At 47.2% G+C, this 15,823-nt stretch overlaps 1 protein-coding gene across 1 annotated transcript in view; it reads left to right on the top strand.

Moving 5' to 3' along the window:
* Positions 1 to 13,118: 13,118 nt before the first annotated feature.
* The window catches only part of ANAPC4 (anaphase promoting complex subunit 4), a 45,319-nt gene continuing 42,614 nt past the window's right edge, over positions 13,119 to 15,823 (top strand). Inside the window, exons 1-2 of the mRNA XM_060188259.1 lie at positions 13,119 to 13,427; positions 15,503 to 15,608. Coding sequence (XP_060044242.1) covers positions 13,299 to 13,427; positions 15,503 to 15,608 — 235 coding nt within the window. The 5' untranslated portion in view covers positions 13,119 to 13,298. The remainder of the gene's footprint in view (positions 13,428 to 15,502; positions 15,609 to 15,823) is intronic.

Here is a 15,823-nt window from a genome sequence, read left to right as displayed (position 1 = left end):
AAAAAATCGGGGGTTGGGCGGTGGCGCAGTGGGTTAAGCGCATGTGGCGCAAAGCGCAGGGACCGGCGTTGAGGATTCTGGTTCGAGCCCCCGGCTCCCCACCTGCAGGGGAATCGCTTCACAGGCGGTGAAGCAGATCTGCAGGTGTCTATCTTTCTCTCCCCTTCTCTGTCTTCCCCTCCTCTCTCCATTTCTCTCTGTCCTATCCAACAACGAATTGCATCAACAAGGGCAATAATAATAACCACAACGAAGCTACAACAAGGGCAACAAAAGGGGGAAAAAAAATGGCCTCCAGGAGCGGTGGATTCATGGTGCAGGCACCGAGCCCAGCAATAACCCTGGAGGAGGAAAAGAAGAAAAAAAAAATCATTTTAGCAAAGGCAGCCTGACAACAATAAAGATTGTAAGCTGAGTTGGGCAGTAGTGCAGCGGGTTAAGCGCAAGTGGTGCAAAGCACAAGGACCTGCGTAAGGATCCCGGTTTGAGCCCCTGGCTCCCTACCTGCAGGGGAGTTGCTTCACAGGCAGTGAAACAGGTCTGCAGGTGTCTGTCTTTCTCTTCCCCTCTCTGTCTTCCCCTCCTCTCTCCATTTCTCTCTGTCCTATCCAGCGACGACGACAACAATAACTACAATAAAAAATATTGTCAGAATGCTTATACTAAATATTTTCTAGGTACTTTCTTGCAGTTTTTTTTTTTGTTTTGTTAGTGATTTAATAATGATTAACAAGATAACAGGTAGAATCCTATAGAGTTCCCTGACCCATCCCTTTCATTGGAAACTTCCTTATTTGTTTTTCTGGGAGTACGGACCAAATTTCTTTATGCATTGCAGAAGGTGGAAGGTCTGGCTTCTGTAATTGCTTCTCCACTGGGCATGGAGGTTGGCAGGTCGATCCATATCCCCAGCCTGTTTTCCCTAGTGTGATAGGACTCTGGAGAGGTGAAACTTCGGGACACATTGGTGACATTGTCTGCCCAGGAAAGTCCGGGGGGCATCATAGTAGCATCTGCAAGTTGGTGGTTGAAAGGCAGTCAGATATAAAGCAGAGGAGGGGAAATAGAGACGGTAGAGACATAGACACCTGCTGCACTGCTTCACTCGTGAAGCTTTCCCTCTGCAGGTGGGGACCAGAGTCTCGAGCCCAGGTCCTTGCGCACTGTAACGTGTGCTCAACCAGGTGCATCACCAGCTGGCCCCAACTTTTTCTTTTTAAATATGTGTGTGTGTCTGTTCACGAGAGAGAACCAGAGCATCTTTCTGGTACACAGGCGCCAGAGATTGAACTAAGGTCTCTGTGCTCGAGAGCCCAGTGCTTCATCCACTTACACCATCTCCAGGGCCCACACACTCTTGATTTTCATGGCACCCATAATACTGATGTAAAATCTGTTGAGTTCTGTGAAACTCAGACTCCAGAAGAGCTGGGTCCTGCTGGCCAGTGGGGATTATCACCATGTTTCCTTAATTTTAAGAGCCTCGCCTTTCTAAAATATACTGTCAATGTAAGCATAGCTTTTTAGGAGGAAATACCCCACATCTACTTAATGGCATGTGTTAAAATTTAGTTGTGTCTTATTTCAGAAACACTTAAATAGGGGGATAGTATGTCTTAAGGACCAGACAGTGGCATACCCAGTTAAGTGTGCACATTACCATGCCCAGGGACCCGGATTGAAGCCCCCAATTCCCACCTGGAAGAAGGAGGCTTCATGAGTGGTGGAGCAGAGCTGCAGGTGCCCTCCTTTCTCCCTGTCTATAGCCCCCTTTCAATTTCTCTTTGGCCTATCAAACAAAAGAAGGTGTGGGGTGGCTGACAGGAGCAGTGAATTTATTAAGCAGGCACCAAGTCCCAGCAATTAACCCTAGTGGCAGTAATACAAATAAATTTAAAAAAGGAAACAACCTCTTAGAATAGAGGAACTAGTAATCAGGAATTAATACTTTAAAACTTTGTATTGACCTGAGGAATAGCATGGTGGTGGCTCCGAGGTCCCAGGTTCAGTCTTCAGCACCACCATAGCCAGAGCTGAGAAATGCTCTGGTAAAAATAAAAACAAAAAAGCAAAATAAAGAATGTTTAATTAATTTTTAAAAATTCTTTGTTAACCTTCCTAGAAGGTTTAAAATGGTAAATTTGCTGATTCTGTCGTGTTCAAGTTGTACTAATTTTTAAGGATTTATTCTCTTCATAAAATAAACTATCAATAATAGTCTAAAAATGTCTCTGGAAGCTTAAGTGTGATGGGAGAGATCATTTCTTCTTTTTTGTATTATTTATAAAATGGAGATATTGACAAGACTGTACACAGTCATTTGTAGATCCTGAATGGTCAGATTTAAGAGTTCTCCCTCCATTTGCTTTGTCTGGTACTTAAACTAATATTTCTGTAGTACACCCCCCATCCTTTTACCCCACTCTCTTCTTTCCACTTGGACTGTTTCCCTCCTTTATGGCGATCTGTCAGTCTTCAGGCTCCCAGGTCCCAGTTTCTTTTGGAATCCTCAGGACTCTGATGAAAGCATGGGGTTTTCTAGATCTTCTCAGATGGCGGGCGCATTTGGTTGCTAGGACTTTCATAACAAAGCATCACAGGCTGGGTGACTTAAACAGCAGATGTTGATTTTCTCACGGTTCTGAAGCCTGGAAGGCCAAATACAGGCGAAGTTGGTTTTTCTGAGACCTCACCCCTTGGCTTTTGTTTTTTCTGCTTTCTGTGTCCTCACATGGACTTACTTACCTGTGTGTATACACACCACCAACATCTGTGTCCAGATGACCCAAGGACACTAGTGAGACTAGACTGGGACCATGTTCATAGCCTGATTTTACTTTAATCTTTTTATTATTATTATTATTTCCCAATTGTTGTCCTTGTTGTTTTGTTGTTGTAGTTATTGTTGTTGATGTCGTCATTGTTGGATAGGACAGAGAGAAATCAAGAGAGGAGAGGAAGACAGAGAGGGGGAGAGAAAGACACCTGCAGACCTGCTTCACCACCTGCAGGTGGGGAGCCAGGGGCTCAAACTGGGATCCTTGCGCCGGTCCTTGTGCTCTGCACCACATACACTTAAGCTGCTGCACTACTACCCGACTCCCTAATCTTCTTTTTAAATACCTTCAACCCAGGGCTGCTGAAATAGCTCACTGCTTTGCCGTGTGCACAATCCAAGTTCAAGCCTGGTTCCCACTGCATTGCAGAAAGTTTCATTGCTGTAGTACAGTGATCTCTCTCTCTCTCTCTCTCTGTCTGTCTCCCTGCTTTTCTACCTCTGCCTCTACAATCAAACCAGCCCTTAGCTCCAAATATAATTCCATTCAGAAGGACAGAGGGAAGGTCAGGACTTCCAACATAGGGGTTGGGGGTGGGGGGATTTGCACTTTTTCTTCTAGGAACTGAAGTAAAAAGACAAACTGATTTGAACAATATGGAAAGGAATTTCAAGTGGCCAGGAGGACTCTCCTAACTGCATGTTAAAGTGTCCAGGTCTGCTGTGTGAGCAAGTTTGGCAGCCTTATCTGGAAGCCTCTGGATTTAGACTAATTCAGCTTTCTAGGTTATTTTTAAGAAAAACACTGAAGTTGCTGTCTGGCCCCTTCAAAGTCTTGTATATAAAATACTAAGCATTCAGGAGAAGTTTGGCTAAGGTTTTTTGTTTGTTTTCCTTCCACCAGTGTTACTGCTGGGGCTCACTGCCTGCAAGTGACTCCACTGTTCCCAGTGACCATTTTAAAGACAGAGAAAATCAGGGAAAGAGAAAGAGTGACACCTGGGGAGCTTGGAGGTGGTACTTCTGGTTACGTGCATGTTTTACCATGCATAAGAACCCAGGTTCAGGGAGCCTGCCGGTAGCGCAGCAGGTTAAGCGCACGTGGCGCAAAGCTCAAGGACCAGCGTTAAGGATCCTGGTTTGAGCCCCGGCTCCTCACCTGCAGGGGAGTCGCTTCACAGGCAGTGAAGCAGGTCTGCAGGTGTCTGTCTTTCTCTCCCCCTCTCTGTCTTCCCCTCCTCTCTCCATTTCTCCCTATCCTATCCAACAACAATGCCAACAATAATAACTACAATAAAAAACAAGGGCAACAAAAGGGAATAAATATTTTTTAAAAAAAGAACCCAGCTTCAAGCCCTTGGTCCCCACCTTAAGCGGAAAAGCTTCACAAGTGGTGGAAGAGTGCTGTAGGTCTCCTCCTTTCTATCTCCTCTCCCTCCCAATTTCTCTCTGTTCTATCAAATAAAATTTAAATGTTAAATATATATACATATATTTATGTCGAGCTGCACCGTGGAGAAGAGAGAGAGGAGATCCGGAGCGAAGAGGGAACACAAATCTTTATTTGCGCTGGCATCTCAGAGTTGGGTGAGAGAGAAGCAGGTTGGGCCACGTGGAGGTAGCAAAAATGGCCGCCTCACGCAGCAACCTTCCCTGTGTCTAAACACCAAAGTGAAGGGCCGGCAAGAGAGCAAGGGGTGGAAGAAGAAGGGCTTTTATGGGAATAGCTCTCGTGGGAATGGGAAGGGGGAGGAGTAGCCAGAGCACCACAACCATTGGGGGGGGGCCGGATAGACAATGCCCTGAGGGCACACCATGGTGGAACAGGCGCTCTGAGAATGTCTCAACTCTCACGGGAACTAGCAATAACCTGAGGGGACAACATGGCAGATGTGACTGCATCTGCATAATTTCCCAGCATACATACATATATATATGAGACAGACATGTGCAGCACTGTTCCATCACTCATGAAGCTTCCTGAAGGTGGAGGCTGCGAGTGCTAAGCCAGGTGGTCCTCACGCTTGGTAATACGTGTGGTCTACCAGGTGCACCACTGCCCCGTCTGGCTTAATTTTTAGATATAAAACCACAGCCTGCAAGGGGTCTGATGCCACCTCTGTCACTCACATTCTCCTCCTGATTGGTCTTTCTGATGGAATAGTACACCTCCTGCCAGCAAAATAAATGTGTGTGTGTGTGTGTGTGTGTGTGTGTGTGCGCGCTCACTCATATTCCTAAGTACTTTAAATCATGCCGTGTTGAAAAATGACCGTTTGCACTTATTTCCCTTGTACAGACATTCACTGATGACAGGGGTCTGCAGATAGCATTGTGTATGTGGGAGTCCCATTCTTTGCACACACTGTCAGTATTTAAAAAAAAAATTATTTGTTTTCATGAGAGAAATATACAGAGATAGAAAGACCAGAGCACTGCTTAGCTCTGGCTTATAGTGGTTATGGGGATTGAACCTGGGACCATAGAGCCTCAGGCATGGAAGTCTGTTTGCATAACCATTATGCTGTCTCCCCAGCCCTACATTGTCAATATTAAGGAATTCTATTAATAATCAAGATGACTGAAGCTGATGTGGGTGGAGGAAGAAAAGAGCCTTTTATTTACACGAGGGCCAGGAGCTCGTATCATTCTGATAACTCTGGCCCCGAACAAAGTGTCGGTACAAGCTTACATACGGGGTGCAGGCTTGAGAGCAAAAAGCATCATTAGACAAGCGGAGGCTGCAAAGTTAAGGGGTGGGTCTTGGACCCATTGCGCAGGGTCTGGTTGCCTTAGTTACTGTTATCTTTCCTGCAAAGCTGTGTCTGGGCAAGTTTAGCCTCGGCTTCAGATACACCACTGGTGGGGGGAGGAGGGGCACCTCTCAGGAGGGCAGAAGCTAGCCAGGGTTACAGAAGCTGCCTTCTCAGTCCAAGTTCAGGCTGACCTTCACCGTGTCTCTACCTGTTGTCACTTTCTCAGTGAAGGCCAGCCTACATCTCTGTCCTCACCACCTGCACTGTCTCAGACTTTGACAAATACTCAGTCCTTTTACACATTCTTTTTTTAAAAACATTTTAAATTATCTTTATTTATTGGATATAGTCAGTAAGAAATCGAGAGAGAAGGGGGAAATAGAGAAGACACTTGCAGCACTGCTTCACCACTCGCAAAGCTTTCCCCCTGCAGGTGGGGACAAGGGGCTTGAACCTGGGTCCCTGTGCACTGTGACGTGTGTGCTCAACTGGGTGCACCACCACCTGGCCCTCCTTTTACACATTCTTAACCCTTTTCCTATATTTTCAGTTTTTCTGTCCTGTATTGAGGCCTGCTCACAAATGCATCACAGTTAGATTATAAGCACATACTATAAGCATATCCAGGGGCTAAAAATCTGGAAATTTCCTATTATCAGAGAGCCAGCTGTCATGTGTGACCTGTTCTTCCTCACAACCCTGGGAGCATGTCGGGCGAACACATTTCTGCACTCTCCAAGTAGCAGTTGCTCACGAGTACAGAATGAATGAATGAAGACACCGTGTAAATAGGGCTTTCTGCCTCAGCATCCAAACTGCCTTGAGAGTTAAGAAGCTAAGCTGTTTAGGTAAGGAGAGCTCACACAGAACGCAAAGAAAATCCAATTGCATTTATTTGATGTGATTTTAATGGGACATGAGGACACGGGCTAAATTACTCGAGGGTCAGCTAAGAAGGTCACTGCAATAAAATGAAGATAAGATCTCTGCAACTTGATTTCAGGCAATTCAAATATGAATGTTAGCAAGACTGAGAGAAGGGGAAAAAAAAAGGCAGGAGTCGGGCAGCAGCGCAGTGAGTTAAGCTCAGGTGGCGCAAAGTGCAGGGACCAGCATAAGGATCCCGATTCGAGCCCCCAGCTCCCCACCTGCAGGGGAGTCACTTCACAGGTGGTGAAGCAGGTCTGCAGGTGTCTTTCTCTCCCCCTCTCTGTCTTTCCCTCTATTTCTCTCTGCCCTGTCCAACAACAACGACATCAATAACAATAAAACAACAAGGGCAACAAAAGGGAATATTTTTTAAAAATTAAAAAAAAAAAAAAGGCCCCAAAGTGCGTGAGCACATTCAGCTTGGACAGGTGAGCTTCCCCCCCCCCACTACCTGGACAGTTAGGAGATTGTCACATGATGGATTTACTGGACACCACTGCCAGACTAGAAGAGTAATAATAACCAGTCACTGGAGAGCTGGGCCAGTTTCTTCACATGCAAGTGTGGAGGTAAGGAGAGAGATAACTCATGACACTCAGGACAAGTAGAAGGTGGCTGCCTCTTTATACTTTTTAAAATATTTATTTTCTTTATTCCTTTTTTTTGTTGTCCTGGTTGTTTTATCGTTATTGTTATTGATGTCATTGTTGTTGGATAGGACAGAGAGAAATGGAGAGAGGAGGGGAAGACAGAGAGAGGGAGAGAAAGACGCCTGCAGACCTGCTTCACCACCAGTGAAAGAACTCCCCTGCAGGTGGGGAGCCAGGGGCTCGAACCGGGATCCTTACGCCAGTCCTTGAGCTTTGCACCACGTGTGCTTAACCCACTGTGCCTGACTCCCAACTTTATACTTATTTTAGGAGGCAAGTACAAGAAGCCTTGTAATCCTACCGCATGGAAATATCTCCCCTCACAACTCCTGTGTATGTGACATACATGGAGATACTAACTCTCTCCCATGGAATTTCAGGTACATTTTTATAAAGTGACTGTGAAATGATCTTTTATTTTCTTTATTTGCCTCCAGGGATGGATATTGTTGGGGACTGGTACTATCACTACGAAATCTACTGTTCTTGGTGGCCACTTTTACCATTTTATTTATTTTTTATAAATTTTTTTTATTCCTTTTTGTTGCCCTTGCTGTTTTCTTGTTGTAGTTATTGTTGTTATTGATGTCGTTGTTGTTGGATAGGACAGAGAGAAATTGAGAGGGTTGAGGGGCTACAGAGAGGGAGAGAGAAAAATAGACACCTTCGGACCTGCTTCACCACTTATGAAGCGTCTCCCCCTGCAGGTGGAGGGCAAGGGGGCTCGAACCTGGATCTTTGCGCAGATCCTCACACTTGGTACTATGTGTGCTCAACCGGTGCACCACCGCCCAGCCCCCTGAAATCATTTTATTATATGTTCAAATATTATTCTTAAGTATGGATATGTCAAATAAAAAAAAAAAACCTTGTGGTTAGACATCTAAATATGTGTAGACTTATGAGTGAAATATAACACAGCCTTTACTTAGTCACAGGATAACTTCCTCAACTTGGCTTTACTAGCCCAATGGCTCTTATTAGGACTTTCTCCAAATTGGAGTCACTTGAGTTGGTCTTCGGCTGTGGGCACCAAAAAAAAAACAACACAGACTGATGTGATTTCAACTCACTGTCTGGGATGGAGCAAGTCCTGAGTGTGTTTCACATCCTGACCTTGAGTAGCCAGGACTGCCATGGGGTTGAACACTATTGATCGGAGGCATCACAGCCACCCTCTCCACTGTGTGCCTGCTTGGAGATTTGAGAACAGGATGAGAGTGACGTCCTCCCCTGCTCTCGGGGAGGATGCTTTGTTGGGCACGATTCCACCCCTCCCCCACCCCCACAGGACTGACTGAATTTGGCCTTTGTCTCATCACCACAGAGTGCTGAGTGGACGTGCTCATTTGACTCTGAATGAGGAGGCACTGAGCTCCACGTGCTTCCATTGTCCAGTAGGGTTCCTGAACTGGATCCCTGGTGACACACCTGTTTGCTGGGATTATCCTGCCCTGAAGTCAGACCCACTGAGCTGTTAATGCTCATAGCCCAGTCCATTCTATTTACTATTGACACCACTCGAGTCAGGATTTCGTTACCGAATGATTGTAACCTTGGCAGGTCAGGTTTTTCCATATGTAACCCCCTCTTTTAAATTTTACTTATTGATTTTTTTAGTTTTTTTAAAATTTTTATTTATTTACTGGATAGAGACAGACAGAAATTGAGAGAGAAGGGGGTGATAGACAGGGAGAGAGACAGAGAGACACCTGTAGCCCTGCTTCACTCGCAAAGCTTTCCCCCTGCAGGTGGGGACCGGGGGCTTGAACCTGGGTCCTTGCACATTGCGACATGAGTGCTCAACCAGGTGCGCCATCACCCAGCCCCTAGTTTTGTTTTTTTTTTTAATTTGCTAGGAAAGAGGAAAACTAAAAGGGAAGGGGGAAAAAGAGAGGGAGAGAGAAATACACACACCTACAGCATTGCTCACTGCTCATCAGACCCCCCCCCACAGGTGGAGATGAGGTTTTAAGCCCAGATCTTTGCACACGTAACATGTGCCTTCAACCAGGTGCATTATCACCTAACCACCCATATGCATTTATCTTACTAGCAAATTCAGTTTGCTTATTTTGTATGTTCCACTATTTCAGCAGATCACAAAATAACAGCCTCTCATATGAGGTGGTTCAGTCTCATTCCAAACAATTAGTTCCCGTTTTTTCCCCTCTCCCAAGTGATTCCCAAATTCTTATGCAGGCTCTAGCTTTCCAGCTGCCAGCTATCAGTCATCATAGACTTCCTTCCTTCCTTCCTTCCTTCCTTCCTTCCTTCCTTCCTTCCTTCCTTCCTTCCTCTATCCCACAACTAAGTTCTGTATTCCCACTGTGTGCCTCCAAATACCCAAAGCTGTCTTGTCTATTCCTTTGCTTTCATTTACCCAAATAAACAGTTCTTCCTATTCTACTTGAGAATTGTCAATCTCCAATTTGTCTTTCTGCCATCTTTACCCTCCCATTATTGTATTATTTATTTATTGCCTGCACCTGCAGGGTTCTCACTGGGGCTCAGTGCCTGCACTATGAATCCACGGCTCCTGGAGGCCATCTTTTTTCCATTGTTGTTGTTGTCATTGTTGCCATTGCTGTTGTTGTTGTTGGAAAGGACAGAGAGAAATTGAGAGAGGAGGGGAAGACAGAGAGGGAGAGAGAAAGACACCCGAAGACCTGTGAAGCAACCCCCCTGCAGGTGGAGAGCTAGGGGCTCGAACTGGGATCCTTGTGCTGGTCCTTGCACTTAGCACTATGTGCGCTTAATCTGGTGCTCTACCGCTGCCCACCCCCCCCCCCATCATCATTTTAAACTCTCTCACTCTGTCACAGGCATGAAGGTTCTGAATAACCAATGAACCAGGGTGATGCCGTCGGTGACACCCTCTTCTCCCCAGTTGCTGGTGGCAGCTGCCTGTTCCTTCAGAACCTAACCCCTGACCAGCGTAACACAAAGATGCCATGCCTGAGCTAACTCAAGGACCATGGTGATCAAAGAAACAGCCTAGCTACCAGAGTTATTTATAAAACTGAGTACTTGCATTTTTTTTTTTAAGCTTTAAAAGAGCATGGAAATTCTTCCGAAAGTCTATTTTCTCCCTCTTCCCCCCCCCCCCCCAAGTAGACATTTATATCTCTTACCTCCTTGAAAAGCACTGATGCTGGTCTCTGGCTTCCTTCCCCTTTCCTCTTGATTCTGAACCACAGACAGACCAGTTTGCTAAAGCAGTGTTTGCTTTGAGAATAGTGAAGACATAGGCAGTCCTCCTGCTCCATCCTCCATTGCTGACACTATGGCCTATTTACATAATCATTGTTTTGCCTGATCTATCTTCTTTCTACCTTGAGACCCTTCTTGAAAGTTTTAGAAAGTTTGCTTGCTGGCTTCATTTTTTTTTTTCTTTGCAAGTTCATGTGTATCAGTTCTAGATTCCACATATGAGTGAAACCAAATCTTTCATCTTATTTATTTATTCATTTTTGCCTCCAGGGTTATTGCTGGGGCTCGGTGCCAGCACTAGGAATCCACCACTCTCAGTGGTCATCTTTCCTTTCTCCTTTTATTCTCTTTTGTTTCTCTCTTTCATACTTGATAGGGCAGAACAGAGAGAAATTGAGAAGGGAGGGGAGACAGGGAGAGAGAGACACCTGCAACCCTGCTTCACCGCTGGTGAAGTATCCTCCCTACAGGTGGGGAGCAGGGGCTAGATCCACCACCCTAAAGTATGGTAGTATGTGCACTTAACCGGTGCGACACCCCCTCCCAGTCTCTCATCTCTAATTTTGCTAAGCATAATCACCACCAGTTCCATCCATTTTGTCCCAAAGGACACAATATCTTGAGAGTATTTCAACATTTAAAAAATTTTTAGAATTTATTTATTCCCTTTTGTTGCCCTTGTTGTTTTATTATTGTAGTTATTATTGTTGTTATTGATGTTCTCGTTGTTGGATAGGACAGAGAGAAATGGAGAGAGGAGGGGAAGATGGGGAGAGAAAGACAGACACCTGCAGATCTGCTTCACCACTTGTGAAGCAGACTCCCCTGCAGGTGGGGAGCCCGGGCTCCAACCGGGATCCTTACTCTGGTCCTTGCACTTCGCACCACGTGCACTTAACCCGCTGCGCTACCGCCTGACTCCTCATTTAAAAAAATTTTATTTTGTGAGAAAATGGAATTACCCCAAATTTTAAAAAATATCTATTTTCCCTTTTGGTGCCCCTGTTTTATTGTTGTAGTTATTATTGTTGTTACTGATGTCGTTGTAGTTGGATAGGACAGAGAGAAATGGAGAGAGGAGGGGAAGACAGAGGGGGAGAGAAAGATAGACACCTGCAGACCTGCTTCACTGCCTGTGAAGTGACTCCCCTGCAGGTGGGGAGCCGGGGGCTTGAACCAGGATCCTTACACAGGTCCTTGCGCTTTGCGCCATGGGCGTTTAACCTGCTGCCTATCGCCCGACTCTTGGAATTCCCCAAATTTAGACTAGTTTATTGAAGATGTCTTAGAAACTAGATAAGATGAAATTACACTAATGCACTAATTGTTTCAGCTCTGCACCTGGCGGATACAATGTTTATCTTGAAACTGCACACCCTGTAACCCCCTGCCTCCTCAGCTATATGTTAACTTGTCCATTTGGCTTCTGTAAACACTGCTTGCTTTCTCCCTAGAAGATAAGAATAGAATGTTCTCCTTGAGACTTTTGCCCCAAAGATAAATTAGCAAGGACATGCAGACCCCACCAATCATGTAGACACCCCCTCCACTTTTCCCTTTTAAAGCAGGGTAAATTTCAAGCCTGGCTATCTCAGAGCGACGGAACCAGACTCGGTACCCGCCTGCGATCACTCAGCTGAGGTTTGTCTTTGTCTTTGTCTTTTGGTGTTGTCTCTGCAAGTATGTGGACTACCTTATTTTCACTCTTTCAAACTTAAGAATAAATTCCCTATACTTCACTTATATACTGGAGTCGTGTCAGTTTGTGTGGGTTCCGATCAGAAGTGCTCTTACAATTTATTATTAGAGAGAAATTGAGAGGGGAAGAGGAGATAAGAGACAGAGCGACACCTGCAGACCTGCTTCACCACTCACAAAGCTTTCCCCCTGCAGGTGGGGACTGGAGGCTTGAACCTGGGTCCTTGCGCACTGTAATGTGTACGATTAACCAGGTGTGCCACCGCCTGGTCCTGAGAATTTTAATATTATAAATACGGTCCTCAGATTCTCTCCTAATGGGTCTGGAGTACTTCCTGGACAGGCTTTAAAGATGTTCTCCCTCTACTGAGCAACCCACCTGTTTAGCGCTTATCAAAGTAGGCTCCAGCTGATCAGACCCTGAAGTTTCACCCTGTAAGTATCCCTGTCTGAGGCCTCACCCCCCTCCCTCCAAAAGACTAATGAGCCACAGCGCAATTCCTGGAAAATGAGAAGACACAGGAGGATCTTGTGCCTCGTGCACTGCTCTCTCATAGCCTGGGTATCAGGGTGCAGCCACTGCGCCCCAAGCTTCCCAGGGCCTGTCCACCCTCCTGTATGCCAGCATCTCTAGCATCCTTCTAGGACTTCCAGGGTCCGCTCAACTTCCTGCAACCCCGCACTGGAGACCCCAAAGTCGGGGTGCAGCCCTGTGCCTCCCACGCCCCACGACTTCTAGGGCCCTGCCCACCTCTCTGCAACCCTGCAATGGGGTGCAGCCAGTGAACCCCCAGACTTGCAGGGCTCTCCCACCTCCCTGTAAGTCAGCATTGGGGGATCCCAATAGCAGAGTGCCACCCGCGAGCCCCTAGACTTTCAAGACTCGCCAACTTCCTGTAATCCCGCATCGATGGACTCCAGCAACACGGTGCAGCCACTACGCTTCAGGCCACAGGCCTCGAAGCGCGCGCCCACCGCCCGCGGCCCCGCCCACCGCCCGCGGCCCCGCCCACCACCCGCGGCTCACGCCCTATCCAGAAAGCCCCGCCCACCCACTCATTCCCTCTCACGAGTTATCCCCCAGCTCTCGCGAGGACGTGCCAGCACCGGAAGTGCCGGAGCGCGGCGCTCTGCACGCCGTGGGCAGAGCGTGAGAGTGGGAGTGCGGCTCCGACCTAGTTCCGGGGGCCACGGTCTTCCGGAAGGGTCGGGGCGGCGGAGGCTGCGCGGGACCCTGCAGGCTGCGGCGGGGCTGCCGCTTGTGGGGTCGCCCCGATGCCGCGTTTCCCGACCTGCTTCCCGTCGTTCCGGGTGGTGGGGGAGAAGCAGCTGCCGCAGGAGATCATTTTCCTGGTCTGGTCGCCCAAGCGGGACCTCATTGCTCTGGCCAACACCGCGGGCGAGGTGAGTCTGCCGCCGCCCAGCCTCAGTTTCCCCTCCGGGCCACCTTGACGTCGGGAGAGACACGTCCTCGAGAGATCACTGATAGGCCCGGATCGGTGTTTTATGTTCTCATGCTCGTTCTTTCTTTCATCATTTTGACACAGCTTAACACAACCACACCGTCCACTGTCGTCTTCATCAAATCAATCAGTCAGTCAGTCAATCAGTCAGTCAATCAGTCAGTCAGTCAGTCAGTCAGTCAATCAGTCAGTCAGTCAGTCAGTCAGTCAATATCTCTACTAGAGCACTGCTAAGCTCTCGCTTATGGTGGTGCCGGGGCTTGAACTTGAGACCTCAGAGCCTCGGGCATGAAAGTCTTACTAGCAAAACCACCATGCTGTCTCCCCACCCCCGGCCCCATCTCCTTTATTGATGAGCGGCTCATAAAGCAGTTCTCTTGAGCTCCACAGAGCAATAGAGCCGCAGACCCTGCCCCAAGTAGCCGAGAAAGCGGAGCTGCAATGGGATGTTTAGCCGTAGGTGTGCATGCAGGGGGGGGCTGCACAGAGGAGGTGTCGGGGGATGCTCCGGGTCTGCTAGCCACCCTCCACTGACGTCCCTTGAAATGCGAGGAAGCAGTGATGCTTCTTCCCCAGTCTCCTAACCCCAAGTGCTGTCAGGTAGGCTGATAGTACCGCTCAGCGGGTCTAACCCGCTTGATTCCAGCTTGGCGCTGCAAGTTGGCGATACCTGGCAGCCCTTTCCGCTGGTGCCATCTTTCCTCCTTGGTGGCCTTGGGGCAGGTTTCCTGATAGTTCTGTGTGCCCTCAAGTTTGGAAGCTAACTAGTAAGCAAAACCTAACAGCCCGGGAAGCTGAGCAGCTTGCAAAACCACATCCCTGCCCAGTCGGCGTCCATGACCCCGTCTCTGCTAGAGAGCTGACTAGTTAGTGTCTCCTTTCTCAGCACCCTCCATGAAGTCCGCTTTCTCTGCTCCACCAGACCACTTTGGAGCTCAGGAAGAGGAGGGTGGACAGGGCATAGGCACTGCAGGAGACAAGGAGTGAACACAATCGTGCTGTCGGGGAGCCGGGCGGTGGCGCAGCGGGTTAAGCGCACGTGGCGCAGAGCGCAAGGGCCGGCGTAAGGATCCGGGTTCAAGCCCCCGGCTCCCCACCTGCAGAGGAGTCGCTTCACAGGCGGTGAAGCAGGTCTGCAGGTATCTGTCTTTCCCCAGCTCTGTCTCCCCCTCCTCTCTCCATTTCTCTCTGTCCTATCCAACAACAAAGCAACGTCAACAATGGCAATAATAACTATGACTGATAAACAAGGGCATCAAAAGGGAAGAATAAACAGATTTTAAAAAAAAGTGCTATCAGATGGGTATATGGTCCCCACATTTTCCCAGAAAGAAAGGGTGCTGGATGGAGAAGAAAGGAGAAAGGAGAGATGAAAAAGCTGACACGTGGGGCGGGGAAACCCTAGGGCCTAGCTGGTCACTAGTAAGAGCCTCTGGGTTAGTGGTTAGTGGTCTTGTGAGGGAAGGTAGTGAGCAGAATAGTAGTCTTGAGAGGGAGTTAAAGTCATATATTGGGCTGTCTGAAATGTCACCATCTATTTTTCTATGCAAAAGTGTGTTACGACTTTTTAGACAAGCTAGTTCAATTTATTATTTTTTATTCCCTTTTGTTGCCCCCCCCTTTAATTGTAGTTATTACTGTTGTTATTGACGTTGTTGGATAGGGCAGAGAGAAATGGAGAGAGGAGGGGAGGACAGAGCGGGGAAGAGAAAGACAGACACCTGCAGACCTGCTTCACCGCCTGTGAAGCGACTCCCCTGCAGGTGGGGAGCCGGAGGCATCAAGAGCTACAACAAGAAAGCAACAAGGGCAACAAAAGGAAATAAATAAATAAATATTAAAACAAAAAAGAAGATAGGACATTGTAAAGGGTCATCTATTTCCCTTGTTCTGCCTCTTTCTTTGAAAGTAAGTTTATTCAGAAACTGCCATCTTCTGATTTCTTCTCATAGTTTAGGAAGCAATTACGAATTGTATTGAGGCTGGGGGCTGAGGTTTATTTTATTTTTGTCCTAGGTTTTACTTCATCGTCTTGCAAGTTTCCATCGAGTTTGGAGTTTTCCACCGAATGAAAATACAGGAAAAGAAGTGACCTGTTTGGCTTGGAGACCAGATGGCAAACGTAATGATAGAATTATAACAAATGCATCTTTGTGTAAAGAGTGCTTGTTCCCACAAAGAATTTGCTATCCTTACTGTGTTTGCCAGTTTCACAGTTTTTCTTTGGGGGTGTCTCAAGTGTTTTCATAGCATTCAGAGTTATTCTAACATCTTGCTTATTGGTCAAATTACCTGGAAACAAAATCTGACTTTTGAATAAAAAAAAAAAATAGAATT

The sequence above is a fragment of the Erinaceus europaeus genome, chromosome 3 (assembly GCF_950295315.1).
Source record: "Erinaceus europaeus chromosome 3, mEriEur2.1, whole genome shotgun sequence".
Lineage (NCBI taxonomy): Eukaryota > Metazoa > Chordata > Mammalia > Eulipotyphla > Erinaceidae > Erinaceus > Erinaceus europaeus.
Note: the sequence above shows the minus strand (reverse complement) of the source record. Positions and strands in the feature narration are given on the sequence as shown.